Source organism: Pteropus alecto, unplaced genomic scaffold (assembly GCF_000325575.1).
Source record: "Pteropus alecto unplaced genomic scaffold, ASM32557v1 scaffold359, whole genome shotgun sequence".
In the NCBI taxonomy this organism is placed as follows: Eukaryota; Metazoa; Chordata; class Mammalia; order Chiroptera; family Pteropodidae; genus Pteropus; species Pteropus alecto.
The window spans coordinates 3,887,613-3,902,923 of record NW_006443119.1 but is presented as its reverse complement, the minus strand read 5'-3'; the positions used below and the strand labels follow the sequence as shown (position 1 = coordinate 3,902,923).

Genomic DNA, 15,311 nt, shown 5'->3' with positions numbered 1-15,311 from the left:
GGGGGGGTGGGGGTCTTCTAAATACAGAAAGATGCCTGTCTTGAACTCTCTGGAAAGTCCCTTTGACTCACAATGAGGACAGTGGGGAGCAGGAATAGATATCACATCTTCTCTCCCCAACCCACCCACTGCCCGTGGTATTCACACCAGTATCCGTGCCTCCACTGGTATATTTCTTCCCTTTCTCTTTTCTTTCTTAATCTCTCTCTCACTGCCCTTCTCTCCATGTCTCATTCTCTTTCTAGCCTTGCCTCTCTTCCCTTTCACCTACTTAACTCAACATGTACTAAGATTATTCCCAAGTAACTCTCCAGCTCTCCTTCTTAGACTAAAGGAGTTGTCGACCTCTTAGTCAGGACGACATTTGCAAATAAAGACCTGCCCATTTCCCATAGCTAAGAAGTTGTATTAGTTGAGCACCTAGGAAAGGAAGATGACTTTGTGTTTGATGTTGTTCTTGGACAGAGGAGTAAATATGTCGCTCTGAGTCTGCAAGTTTAGTCCAGTGGCCCTCGAATGTTTTCATCATGGAGTGTTCACTGAGTAACTATCAAGCTCTCTGCAGCCAAGCCTCTCCTCTGGCATTACAACAGATTTTCAATGCTGTATAGACGTGAGGCTTGTGTGGGTAGAGGAAGCCAGGTGTCCTGTTTACATGGGCCCCACTAAATATCAGAGCTCTACAGCGGGTTTTCAGAATTCCCCTCTGTCTTCGTCACAGAGTTATCTGGGAGAGGGGGTGATGTGTTCCATGCTAGCTTTGTCCTAAGCAACACTAGTCCAGGTCACTGCCTCCAGGTGACAGCTACCTGTAGGGACTAGGTGAGGGTTACCTTGATACCTCCGAAGAGGCTCTCGTCTACCTCAGAGCTTACAGCTTTGGTCCGATAGCGAGTCCTATTTCTCGACCTGTTGGAAGTGGTAGAAGAGGAGCTCAGGACGCCAGTTGTGCTTAACGGCTGCAAGAAGCAGAAAGATTGAGCCATGAGTGCTGAGTGCCATCTGCACCCTTAGCAAGGTAAACACTTCACCCGCCCATGCCGCAGTGGGTCGGAGTACATGCCGAAAAGCACTGAGGGAAAGCACCTGAGTAAACCTGAAATGTAAGGGACACCTCCACAGAAGCAGAGGGTTCTCTGGGTAGGCACCAGGCACACTAGCTCAGTGAGGAGCATTTCTGTAGTCTCTGAGTTGAAGAAGGCCAAGTCATCATGCCATATGGAAGAATGGAAGAAAGAAATGAGGAGGGAGGATGACCTCATTGTTGGCCCAGTCCCAATTTCCCACAAGGACATTCTTGTGAGGTGACTTGGACTTATCTACCCAGAAGTGTATAATGTTTTCTTTACCTCCAGTCTTCTTAGCCTAAGTTCCAAGCCCCCTTCATAAATGACAGTACTATTTGACCTCCTTCACATCTCCACAATCTTACAAGGTTACAGTGGGGACCACAGGACATTAAAGATAGAAAAGCTTGGCACAGGGTTGGTGCCTAATAATCATGACTAATTGCCAGCTACAATCAGACAAACCAGTGCATAGCATCCACCATATGGCTTTCACTCCTGGGACCCCTGTAGTGTGCACCAATCAGTTTTAACCATCCAGTGCCTTTCTATGTTTGGAGAGTTCCATCTAATGAGTTGAGGAAGACAAGGCTCATTTCTGACCATCAAAGCTAAAGACACCAGATATTTTCCCTCCAAGCCTGAGCAAACCAATCAGATCGCCCAAGCCTGACAAGGAACAGGAAACTAGCGATGCAAGAAGAACGAGGAAATTCTTTCTGGCAAATTCAGCAGTCACAGCCATACCCAGTGATAAGGACACCAGTAGCAGTACTCCATAGCCAAAGCTGCCAGCATTAAGGTCCTCAACAGACCAGTGCTGGGTTGTGATTTTGGCCTTTGTTCTGGCTGCAACTCCTCCCTTTGTTCCCATTTGCCAAGCCTAGTTTCCCAGCCGTGGTGTAAAGTCCATGAGCTTTCAGCTCTCAGAACTGAGTTCTGACTCTGCTGCTTATAACCAGGAACACTGATTAACACAACCTCATTCTCAAAGCTCATCCAGCTTCAGCTCAGTCCCCAGAGGAGAAGTCTGCCTCCAGAAGACGATTTCTGTGAAGACTACAGGACAGCCTCAGGCTTAATACAATTCTCACTTTGCAGGAGCCCACAACTCCTACAGTTCTCTAAGCCGGGATGTCCTGGGGGAATGGGCTACATACATTGGGTCTCCCAAGCCTGGAAATCAGCAGCTGTCAAGGGGACAGGATAGACAGAGAAATGCACTGTGAATGCCAAGTCACTAAACACTGGACAGTGTGTTTCGAAAGCTCTCTGTCATCTGCCATGAGCAGCACCTGTTCCACCTGTATTAGGTTTCACACTAAATTGAGCAATTATTCTCCAGCTGGCTCTGTTCCATACAAGGACCACTGACTACTGTGTGCCCTGTCCCTTACTGCCTGGCACAGCCAGCAACAGGCTTATGGAGGGAACCACCCTTCACAGCCTCAGTCAGGCCCAATAGAACAAAGCAGAAAAGCTCGGATTTATTAAAAGGCAAACATAGCAGCCCCAAGAATGCCTAATAACAGACTCATGGTGAGTGGTTAGCAACTGCTCCCCTTTACACCAAAAATAGAAGAGGAAATGAATAGAAACTGCGATAGGTGGGACTGAGGGTAAGCACTGGGAATAACTGGAGAAGGTGGAAGGAACTGGATCATGAGGGGTGGTATGAGCTCTGTACATAATTAAGGAAAAAGATGACGTCTTGACACATTATAGGAGCTCAGTAGGCATTTGATGGTGAATTAATGAATGAAACCAAGCAAGACAACTTCTTAAGAGCTACAGACCAGATTAGATGGAAGCCTTTCTGGAATACACCTGCCCGAGTCCAGATCACTCCACCACTCCACATTTTCTGTATCACGTATAGCCTGCACTGTGGAAAATAATGTATGTGAAAGGGCTGGAGTACAGATGGAAAGCATTATTATTGTTTTGCATTTGCTTTCCCGTTTCTTTTCAAGGGTTCCTGCAGGATTTCCCCATGTGCTCAGGTGTCCATCAGACTGTGGGTTCCTCAAGGCTGACACCAGACCACTTCTTTCCTACACCCTTGGTACCCAGGTCAGGAGGAAATTATCCAAGAGATACTCGACTGCCTGCACCTTGAAGTCAGAACAAAGGAAGGAAAACAGATGACCACAGAAAAGTAGCCACACTGGGCAGGGCAGAGAAAAGCACTAAGCTCTGGGGTTGGGTGGCTGAGAAAACCTCAATGGGGAATGCTGACTTTGAAGCCACCAGCCATCCACCAGGGTTAGAATAACCATCTTGCCAAGACTAACAAGAAGGATTAGAGAGGTCAATGTGTAAAAATGCTAGAAAAAAAATTAAGAACCAAGCAGAAATGAAAAGTTAGATCCCTCTGGGCCAAAGGCAGTAGCAGAGAGGTTCTGTCAAGAGGTTAAGAGTTGGTTTTATTTCTTGCCTGACCAAATAAATGTCCCCAAGAAGCTGAACAGTGTCTAGAAGGAAGCCTGTCTAGTCCTTGGGGGGTGGGGCGTGGGGGGCAGGCAGCTCTTGAAGAAAAGGAAGAGAGCCTGATTAAAAAAAAAACAAAAAACTAGTATTAATAACTGAGAAGGCAAGAGGGATTAGAGAAGATGATGATTAGGGACAGATAAAGATGCCAGCCCTGCTTTAATATTTTCATCTTGGAGACCTAGCCAACTCCCTTTCCCGTTTTGTGCCCACCCCAGGAGCACAAAAATTTGGCTACTGCTCAGAGTTCTGGGAGAAACTCCAGTACAGTTAGATTAGCTGGTCAATCCGATGATGATTTTGACTTAGTCACTGACATAGGATAACATAACATATTGTTTTAACAAAACCAGATTATTTAAAAAAATGTAAGTATCCCTATAAAAATGTTTGTATGAGGGTACGCTCCCAGAATATGTTACTAAAAGAATGTTGACAAAAATGTTTAATTTCAGGTGAGTGGTATCATCTTAAGATGTTCCTTATATTAAATAATTTTCTGCAATGAGTAGGTAACTCTTTATTAACAACAACAACAACAAAAAAAACTATTTCTATTTGAAAACAAAACCTAGCAGTGGGCCTGAAGCCCCAACTCTGAACACAGGAGAGTCCAGTCCTTTAAAAACTGCAGCATTTTCTGTCCCGGGACCCAGGATGTTCAGATAGAACTGTAACATCTGTTAACTGAATAAAGATGAAGGCATGTCCTTTTCTGGATGTTCTCTCCACCCTGGATCTAGTTCCTCTTATGCATATAGGTTCCCTGCAAGCTAGCAAATTCAGGCTTCAAGCTCTTGACCTGATTCTGCTTCCTTTTACTGTAGGCTTTGGTTACTGAGGTGGGGATGCCCAGGCAGCAGGTGCCTTGTCTTTCACTAAGTAATCCACTCAGTTCACCTCTTTCCTCACATGGAACCAGGATGGCCTTCTGTGGGATGCCATCTGAAGACATCTTAGTCAGTACCGAAGTCCATCCCTCCTTCTTGAGGATATAGTTTATTCCTTGTTTTTAAGAGTCCTAGAGGTCTGCATAATTGTGAATCTCCCCCAACCACCAACTCTCCCCACTCCCCCAAACACTCTAAAAAGCTAGTAAGTAGCACCATACAATATACAGACACACACACACACTCACACATGTACACACACTCACTTGCACACACCTGGTCTTCCAGAAGAGCAGAGATCACTAACTTGACCCGCTGCTTCTCAAAGGTGCCTTTATGCCCAGTCCTGTCCATGAGATTTCAGAAGTGCTCAGTCAGCAGGCCAAACCTCTGCCCTGAGTGGTCCTTGGACAGGGAATCCCTGATCTGGGTGCAGAGAAGCCCACAAGTCTAGCCCAGGTGCAACTCACTGATTAATTTGGCTTAGAAATATGAAAGTTTTAAAAATGGAGAAAAAAAGAACTAACACTTACTGTATGCCCTTAGATGCCAGGTGTGATGCTAGGCCCTCACAGACAGATGTATACCACTGAACCTGAAAGGCACTGAGGAGAGCTTGGAACAATATGCATAATAAGTGCCTAAATGAAAGGGACTCCATTGCAACACCACAGGGAGTCTTCAGAAGAGGAAAACAGCTCTTTTCTGGAGACTTGTTTATAATTAACAAAGCTCTTCTGAAATTTCTACTTGGGGAGACTGCATTTGAACCGGAAAAGCAGTGTCACCTCTGGGCATGAAGTATGTCCACCAGTGCACCCAAGGTGCCACCTTTGCCTTCTGCTGTGCCCCCAGAAATTCTAAGGTTATTTCCAATAACCCAAGGCTCCAACATCTATCCTCTGCCCCTCTCCATTATCCCTCAGGGACCAACACACTCCTCACTGGGGTCCATAGGTCCCCTGTACTATGCCTCCCAGCCTTCCTGACGCTTGCAATCTCAGGGACCCCAAGCTGGACAGATCAGTCCCAATCCCTCTCCAGGGACTATCAAACCTGGTACCCTCTTCATTCAATCATTTACAAATGTTTGCTGAGTAAGTACAGAGTGACCCAAGCCCCAACAACAGAAAAGAAAACTGAGGCTCAAGAATATTATGTGATTTATTTGTTGTCACTCTGCTAGTTCGTGGCAGAACAAGTATCTATAACCTGGTATCTGGCCTCCTCACCAGTGGTTTTTTCCCCATCACATCCTACAGTCCCCAGCCCATGTTGGCCCCAGCCTGATAGAAGGGGAAAAGGCTGAGACATCCCTTTCTCCCCAACTTCCAGGCTCAGCACCACTCCATGCTTTCAATCCCTATCGACCTCGCCCTTAATTCTTCTTTTGGAGGAGGAAGTTCCTTAGGACTTCCCTTGCGTCTTCTAGTGGGGTGTCTGCCCCACTCCTGGGCCTTCCTGACATCCAGACCCTGACCGAACTTCTGCCCTCTCCCAGCTCCCCACTTTCCTGGCTCAGAAATCCGACCCCATTCAGGACCCCTTGAGACGCCACCTAAGGTCCTCCTCCACCACCCGGGACCTCACCATCTCAGCCGCGCCTCCACTGCCTCCGCCGTCCGCACAGCCAGGGAGGCGCTGGGTGTTGACGTGTTGCCATAGCAACCGAGAGCCCGTGTGCCGCGGCCTAGGCCCCACCCTCTGCCCCGCCTCTGCCCTCTGCTGGGGCTGTCCGAGGCGGCTTGCTGGTGGCCACAGGAACCCGAACCCCCTGTTCTGACCAGTCGGGCAGACGCTGGAGCGGGAGCCGGGTCTCTGAAAGACTGGTCCTCTCTGGTGCGCCCCTCTCCCGGCTTCGGCTTTGGCTTTGGCTGAACTCTTGGGTCAAGACCGGAACCCTGAAGGAACTAGAGGGGGCGAAGGCAGGGGCGTTTAACTGCTGCAGCCCTTTGAAGAGCCAGGCCCAGGGTCCCGGTTTTCCCTAGACACCCCACTTAAGTTACTATGGTTACCGTTGCCCGAGTGAGGTGCCAAGCCAAACTCTGATGAGGGTTTAGTCTGCAGGGAAGCAAGCAGGATCAGAAGAAACAAGTTTCAAAACAGGAGAGTCTGGGTAGACCCAAAGAAAGAACTTCCAGCCATGAGGATGTGTATGTAGTTTTAGGAACAGTCACTTAAAACGTGGGCCTCAGACCTCTATCTCAGAATGGTAGAGTTTAATAGCCTCTTTAGGGAGCCTACAATTTAATGCTTCCCAGTTTGTTTTTATTTGTTTATTTATTATTATTATTTACACCTACAGCATCTAGTCTTCCTAGTGGTCTCCTATCTAAGTACTAACGAGGTTCTACCCTGCTTAGCTTCCCAAATCAGACATCTCTGCTTGTTCAGGGTGGCATGGCCGTAGACCATGGACTGTGGCTGCACTGGGGCACAAACCCAGGACTCTCTGCATGTAAAGCAGACGTGCCAACTGCTACACCATGGAACCATGTCCATAATGCTTCCCAGTTTGTATGTACTGTTCTCAAGGAGCTTTTAGGAGTTTTATGATTTTTCCCAATTTGGTTTAGCCCTTATAACTTCCCAGTCTGCAGAGACAAAATTGAACTGAACCCCACAGCCGACTGGCCCCAACTCTTACCAAAGCTTTCCCACCTGACCAAGGACATTTTTCACTCCAGTGTTGATTGGCTAAATTCTTATGCCAAAAAGAAGTGGTGCTTTCCCACTCCTAAACCTCTCTCCAAACCTTCATAGGTGAACTTTCTGAAGCTTACTCCAGCTTGACTTTTGTGTTTCAAAGCCAATCACTGCGCCCTATGGCATACTCCGGGCTGAAGGAGGACTGGCTGCAGAGCTAGGGGTACTGAGAGCTGTTTACAAGCCCCAGGGGAATGGAGGAAGGAAGATGGGGTAACCTCCACCTGCTTTTAAAAGGACTCACTCCAGGGATCTTTTCATTCCTTTTCCAGACTTCCCAGCCTTATCTCCTTTGGGATCCTCAAAAGGACGAGATTGGGGGTGAGAGAGCACAAAGTGTTGAAGGTGGGATCAGAGAGAGAAGAGGCCAGAGTAGCTACTATACAGGGGCAGGCCTGAAGAGGGGGAGCACAACCCTCGGGACTTGGGAGTAAAGGAAGGGCTTTTCTGTCCCTGGCACCCTTCCTTCCCTTGGTGTCATGACCCCCTCTTCTCTGTAGCCCAACATGGATGGACCTCAAGGTCATTATGCTAAATAAAATAAATCAGACAGAGATAGACAAATACTATGATCTCATATGTGGAATCTAAAAAATAAACAAAATGAACTCACATATAGAGAACAAATTGGTGATTGTGGTGGGGCTGGGGGAGGAGGCAAAATAGGTGAAGGTGATCAAAAAGTACAAACTTTCATTTACAACATAAGTCCTGAGGATGTAATATACAGCAAGGTGATTGTAGTTAATGATATTGTATTGTATATTTGAAAGTTACTAAGAGAGATCTTAAAAGTTCTCACCACAAGGAAAAAAATTATAACTACATATGGTGATGGATGTTAACTAGATTTATTGGGGTGGTAATCATTTTTGCGATATATACAAATATCAAATCATTATGTTGAAATAATATAATGTTATGTCAATTATGATTTCAGTTTAAAAAATTAATGGGTTTATGAAACAAAAGTGATGAAAACGAATCATGAAATCAGTAGAAATTGTTTTGAAACCGAGAAGCAAATTGTAACAAAAATTTTAAGATTATACCAAAACAGGTAATTCAGCAAAAAGAATAGACAAGTTTTAAATATAATAAACAGGCACTTGGATTGTTTGATAATCTAATTAACTCAGAGAAGAAAATCATATGAACACATTAAGAAAATATTAAATTCTTGATTCGACATAAAACATTGACATTGATGGAGAGTGCACTAAAATGAGGACTTGTGACAATCTGGTTAATGAGTGCCATCAAGGGAAAGAACATTTAAGACTAATTACTGAACAATGTCTTGAAATCCTACAACTTACATAAGAAATTTGGCGCAAATGTTCCCAAATTCGACATCATAAAAATTGATACGATTTTACCAACAATAAACTGTGCAATGAAAGAAACATTCTAATCTATCACAAAAATAAATGTGTTGATCAATCCATGCCAGAAGAAAGACTGAGTTATTTTTCTATTTTCTCTATAAAAAGTAATATTTTAAAATCATTGTCATTTAGGAAGACAAAGAATAAGCAGCCAAAAAAGGTAAGAGTGAATTACTTGAAAGTTGTTTCAAGCAGCAGATTCATACAAATCTATGCTACTCTTCTAGATATTATGATATTTATAGTACTTGTTAGATTTTTAAGTTTTTATAATTTGTGATTTATTATTCTAAATAAATGTTTACTTCTATAATTAATTTCATATTAATAATTTTATATTGTTTTTCTTAAGCGGGGCTTCCAAAATTGTATAAGCTTCACCTCTCACAAAACTCAGTTCCACCCCTGATAAGTAGGACGGTAGCTTTTCCCTTCTCAGCAAAACTTGGCACAAAAGCGTAGCCATATCCAGTGGGGCTGGAACGGGTGCCCGTTCCTGCCCTCACTGCCCTCTTCCACCTTCTCCCCCTGAGCCCTTTCTTTTCTTCTTCTCATTTCTACTTGCTGGCATCTTTGAGGTCTTTCTTCTACTCCATCCCCAAGCTCTCATTTCATTGTCCTCTGCTCTGTCCCCATTTTCAGCGTTTTCACTGCCCCACAGGTGAGAATAATGAAGGAAGGGTTACGAACCTGGAGAAGAGGGCAAGTCCTGATTCTTAGCCCTTAGCCCAACCCTAACCCCACCTCCAGCTGCCTGACCCTTTCTAGTAGGTCGCCACTCCCCAAGAAGTCTCGGAATTGCTGGCAAGGGCCAGGAAATCAGAGCCAGGAGAGGAACTGGAAGCAGAACCCATCAACCCCAGGCTGGGCTGGGTCCCACGTTCCCCCTCACCCAAACCAGCCTTGGAACCTTCCCAGGACCGGTCAGGCAAGTCCCACTTTACCGGCCTCCTGAGGTGCCCCCAACACTGGTTGAGGTGAGAGAGAGAGAAGAATTTTGACTCCGTGATGAATAGGCACATTTAAACATGAGGAGCCTAGGAGACAAGACCCAGAGGAGCCATTTGGTTAAAATGAGGATGTATCCTGACCAAGATGAGTGAGAAGAAAGACTGAGTCCTGGCTCTCCTCAATCGCTCTTTCTCTCCTTTAAATGCATTTGGGAACTTGCCCTCCTGAGCACAGGGATCAGAGATGCTGAGGCTGGGTGTAGCATGAGGGTAGCAGAGCTACATGTGTAGAATGAGCAAAAGAGATGAGGCTGCCACATTTCTACAGAAGTCTTTGTGTTAAGTGCATGAAGTTCTTTGTTCATAATAGTCTGTTTTGTTCATGTTTTCTCCGAACTCCTTGCTATACACATCCCGGGAGTTCTCTGAGGTTGAGGCCTACTCCCTCCCTCTGGACCTGCCTCCTTTGCCCTGGCAGCATCTGCTCCCATTTTAGTAGTGAAGGGAATTCTGGGATGCCCACTCAGTTCTCAGTAAATTATTATTTCTTCTAGGCTGGTTCACAGTCAACAATTCCATCTAGAACAGCCTGGAAAAAGGTCCCCCATGAGCGGTTCTCCCTGGAGCAACACAGTGAGGAAGGAAAGCAGTGACTGATTCTGGAGCCAGACCAGCAGGGTCTGAACACTGGCTCAGCTACCTATAGCTGAAAAACTTGGGCAACCTGCCTACCCACCTGGGCCTTGTTTCCTTATCTGCGAGATGGGATGACAACCCAAAAGAGAGGCTCCGTGAAGAGATGAGGCTCAACAATCAATTTGCACAGTGCCTTGTGGTTTTCTTCTCTTTTCCTTTCTCCAGAGCAGGGAGATATTGGGTGGCGGTGAGGGGAGTCTTTGTCCTCACTGTAGTATAAACACGACAGGAATCAGACTGTAAATCCTCAGTTGCAAGGGTGCCTGACAAGCTATTTCACTAATCATTCTTTCTGGAACACTTGAACTCTAGGAACTGCCTTCAAGTCTTTTTAAAACAAAGGACTGCTTAAAACATAAATAAATACTTAAATGCATAAATTATTTTACTCAAAGTATTTGCTGCCTTCCTTCTTTCTTCAAAACTCTTTCTCATTCTTAAAAGTTGTAGGGCCTTCCAGCTACAGCCTAAGAAACGAGGCACAGGACAGGAGCATGGAGAGAGTTTGAGGAACAAGAAGAAATTCTAGACCAAGGAGAAAGATTGTGAGCATCAGTGACAAAGTGAGTGGAATGGCACTAGGGGTCAGGGCAGGGAAGTGGGGGAGGGCTGGGAGATGGTTAGGGTGGGAGCAGAAGTGGAGACTACTGGGGGTGCCTGGGGCTGGAGACCCTGGATGCAGAGTAAAGAGGAAAGGAAAGAGCAGAGGACACATGCCAGAAGGGCAGTATCACCTTCTGATAGCAGCGACTCCCACCCAAGGCATGGGGCAATGAATGAGGAGCTGACTCTCCAGAGAACTGACAGAGAGAGCTCCTTTTCTGGTCACACCCCCCACCACCACCCCTCCACCTCTCCCCAAACCTCATCCCCTACCTGGCGGCATTTCTACTGGGAAGATAGATATCCCCCAGGCAGAGGGGAAAGACATTAAATAATCTGCGGCCTCCCTCTCTGACCTCTTTCAAAACATCACCCCACCCTCTTGCCTGCCCCAGGTGCTTGAGCCGGCATTGCCCTGGTGCCCTGGACACTCCTCCACTTGCCTGTCACCAGTTTCCCTGCCTACGTGACCAGCACAGGCCCTGGACTGGGTGGCGGATGCTGAGATAAGGCCAAGGAGGGGAAAACTGCCAAAGCCAGGAAGTTACACAGCCTGGTTACCCTGGCAACCCAGCCACAGTCACCAAACAGTGCAAGGGTAGCGGGTAGGGGGTAGGGACAACTCCCATTCAAGGCATTAGGCCAAGGCCCTCAGTTTTTGTGTTGGAAAACTTCTCTCCAAATCTCCTAGGACAGTGCCTAAGAATTACAAGGAAAGCCAGTTTAAAATACAAACTCAAGTCATCATCCCCACAGCCTCCACCAGACTCTCAGCCTAGTAGGACTAACTCAGTCTGCATTTCTAACCCGCACCCCAGTGATCTCAGTGCCGCCAGTCTGGGAACATCACTTAGAGAACAGAATATGTTTCACAAAATTGAGACTCGTGTCAGGGTTGAGGAAGATACAGGACAGTGCCCGGGGTATCCCAACCACCCAGGTCTGCTGGAATCTACAGCTAGCCCCATTCACACAGGTGCTTGACTTTAGGTCTTTTCAACTTCCAATGAGTGACCAGAGTCCAGCCACCTGGATTCCGGTATATGCAGAACCAATTCAAAGCCACGACCTTTGACTGAGCTCCTTCTAGGCCAGGTACTACTGTGCTGAGAACCATGAGCCCTATGAAGATACACATATGGTACACTTTCTGCTCTCAAGAACCCTAGGTCTGGCACATAAAGTCTCTAAGTTTCAGTTTCTTCCTTCTCTCCAAAGGATATAAAAATACTAAAACCTTCTCAAGAGGTGACAAGGCTCCCTGGAATTTCCTATGGAACCGCCTTGAAAGTGCTGCTCTCAGATAGTCTCCTGGTGGTTGTGATGGTAGCTGGGCTGTCAGGGGGTTCTGGAAAGGTCAGGGAGCCTTGAGGAGGGAAAGCTTAAGTTGCAGGATCCAGGGACTGGGCCTCAGGGTTTCTCCATCAGTTCCTTCTGAAGCGGCCATATCTTTGTTTGCCTTGGAGGGGTGGCTGCTGCAAAGCTGAACTTCCTGCACCTCTTCCCAGGCCTGACCTCTCCCTTCCTCACTGTGGCCCTGGCCTCCACCCATAGAATAACCACAGTTCAGACTGGCCGCTAGCCAAACCCTTCCCCAGGGTCAGCCACCTCACAGAGAAGCCTCATGATAGAGCAAACAATTCGCTTGGACTTGTTTTGTCACAAGTTTAAATCTCAGAGCAGCCACTAGCCAGGTTCTGCAAGAGACTTCTGCTCTCTTAGCCTCAGTTCCTTCATCTGTAAAATGGGAGAGAATAATATCTTGTGGTGGTCTCAAGCCCCTTCTCCTGGATTTCCTATTTCAGCGACAGACAACACCATTTGCTTAGTCGACAAAGCCAGAAGCCTGTCTCTCTTCCCCTTCTCTCTGTACAGTCAACCAGAGAGAATTAAACAATTTTGAAATTCATCCTCTTCTTTTCGCCCCCACTGGCCCTTCCTTAACCCAGGCCACTCTCACTTCAGCCTTAACTACTGCAGTATCCTCCTCAAGGCTGCCTGTCTCAGTAGTCTTTCCCAACCCTAGGCCGTTCTCTACTCTGCGGCCTAAGGAAACTTTCTAAATAGAGCACAACTCTAATCTCTTTGTTCCCTTGCTTAAAATCCTTCAGTGCCTCCCCGTGCCCTTAACGAAATGTTCACAATTTGACTTTGAAGCTCCTTGGATGATCTGGTCCTGACTCCCCTTTTCCATTGTATTTCTCAGCATCCTACCCTGCACTCCTCTGACACATACATCCTACAGTTCAGTGCCGCACATTCTCGTCTTCAGCCTCTGCACTTGCCACTTGTGTACCTAGAACACTCTCCTCATCACCACTGGCCTCTCTTTCATGCTTCTAAGTATCCTTAAATCCTCAGTTCAGACATCACCATCTTCCAGAAATCTTCACTGACACCCCTCCGGTGTTAAGGCCCCTCCTGTGGGTTCTCAGCACCTATAATCCCCTTATCACAACCTGTATCACATTATGTCATAATTGGCCCTTTACTCCTCTAGCTCCTTGCAGGAAGACAGACTATATTTGCCTTGTTGACTGCTATATACCCTAGCACCCAGGGATGCATTGCCTTCTAATGAAATTAAAAATACAGGTAAGGCTCTTAGTACAATGACTAGCAGAAAAGTGGTAACGAACACCATCATCATCATCATCATCATGGTTCAGCCCCACATTGAGCCATGTTTCTTGAATGGAAACACAATTCAAAATTCAAATCCCTCCAACAGTGAGTGAAATGGTGTGACAGCCCTGGTGTCTGAGATGTTTCTCTGACACCCCCAATCTCACCTCTGTGATGTTGATCTGTCCCTACCCAATCCCTGGTCCTCACCACTCCAGGCAAGAAACATATAGCCCCCCACTGTAACTTGACCTCTGACCACAGAGCAGGTGACAGCTCCTTTTTCCAGAGGATCCCCCCTAACCTGCAGCCCCACTCCCCTGGGCAGATCAGGGGAGAGAATCCCTGAAATAGTGGCCTCAGCTTGCCATGACATCACCACCAGACTTTACTCTGGAAATGACCCAGGACCGAGAGGTTGGCGAGTGGTCCTCCAGAAGAGCCCATTTGCATTTCTCTGGAGATGCGCATCACGGGCTTCCTGAGTTATCATGGCTGCTATCCATGTTTCATCCCTACAAGACTGTGCACTCTTTAAGCAAAGAGACCATGGATTAATAATCTTTGTATCCTTCATAAGGTCTGACAGGATAGAAAACCAATGTTGGATGGACAAATATGTAAATGAAGAAATGAGTGTGTATGAGGATTCCCAGGCAGAATTGCCCATTTTCCACTTCAAGAAGATGGGACTGGCCCTATTATTGAAGACCTTCCTCCTGATTTTTAAGACATTCCAGAGGCTAATAGCCTTCCAAGTCAAGAAGATCATTTTTCATTGTCTAACCTAAATTTCTCTGGATATAACTTCAGTGCATTTTATTTTTGTCTACCTCCATAACCACTGGGACAAAATTCATTTCTTTGTGAAGAGACAATTACTAATTTATTCTTTAGCCTACTCTTCCACAGATTTGACCCCAGACCCTTTACTGTTCCCTCCCTGGAGCCCTATCGCCCAGCCCTTTCCCAGTTCCACTACTCCTTGGGCTGTTTGCCACGCTCTCAAAGTCCTCCCTCAGCTGTAGAGGCAGGAATGGGACATATTGTTCTCCACAGAGCCATGTGCAAGCACACAGATGCTTATTCACCCACCTACACACAGGACACACACCTTTCTGCACCCATAATCCCCAGTCCTCAGTAAACACATGCTCACAGACAGCCTCCACAGTCATAGACTCTCTCTTCCACCTGCACCCCCTGAGCCCTAGTCCTACACACCTAGACGCACACTCACATGCCTGCACAGACCTATGCTTTTTCCCCACAGGTGAGCCAAACTAAATAGAGTGTCTGAAGCCTTCCGCTTCTCCCTCACCCACCTTCCTCTCCTCCAACTCTCTTTTCCATTGGCCATGAAAGGCCAAGCCTACTTTCTCTCCGCCTCCACAGTGATTTTCCACTTCAAGGCTGAAGGCAAGGAATAAATGAACCAAAGTTGACTCCTCTCTTTTCCTTTTGCCCTCCTCCCATTTTCCCCCTCAATGCACCTTCAGTTTGCCCAGAGCAACACCTTCCTCTCCATCCACTTCCCAACCTCCATTCGTCTGGCTGTATCTCCAAGAGCACTGGCTTCTTGAGTTTTTCCCTTTCGGAAATGAATAGTGGAAAAGCATTGGAAACTGACAGACAAAGTCAATGGTAAATGGGTTGCTGAGACCCTGGGCTGGTGACACACTGCCCAGCCAGCCCAGGGGATTCAGGAACATGAGAGTTGTGTGATATTCATTCGTTCATTCATTCATTCGACAAATATTTATTCATCACTTGCAATATGTCAGGCACTACTCTACATCAACAAAACCAACTCAATCCTGCCCTTACAGAATACATACTGTGGGTGGAAACAGAACATAAATAAGTAAAATATATTGGTTATCAGGTGGTGACAGA

At 46.5% G+C, this 15,311-nt stretch overlaps 1 protein-coding gene across 6 annotated transcripts in view; it reads right to left on the bottom strand.

Annotated features, from left to right (window-relative positions):
- The window catches only part of CFAP45 (cilia and flagella associated protein 45), a 24,428-nt gene extending 18,334 nt beyond the window's left edge, over window positions 1-6,094 (bottom strand). For 3 of the 6 annotated variants that reach the window (XM_025040518.1, XM_025040521.1, XM_015597838.2), the window contains exons 1-2: window positions 6,038-6,094; window positions 834-959 (exon numbers count right to left, since the gene is read on the bottom strand). In XM_025040518.1, the coding sequence (XP_024896286.1) occupies window positions 834-959; window positions 6,038-6,040 (129 nt within the window). In that variant the 5' untranslated portion in view covers window positions 6,041-6,094. Of the gene's footprint in view, window positions 1-833; window positions 960-1,086; window positions 1,225-4,723; window positions 4,794-6,037 lie in introns of those variants that run through there. The other 3 variants (XM_025040520.1, XM_025040522.1, XM_025040524.1) reach the window with 2 other exon arrangements.
- Between the last annotated feature and the right edge of the window lie 9,217 nt (window positions 6,095-15,311).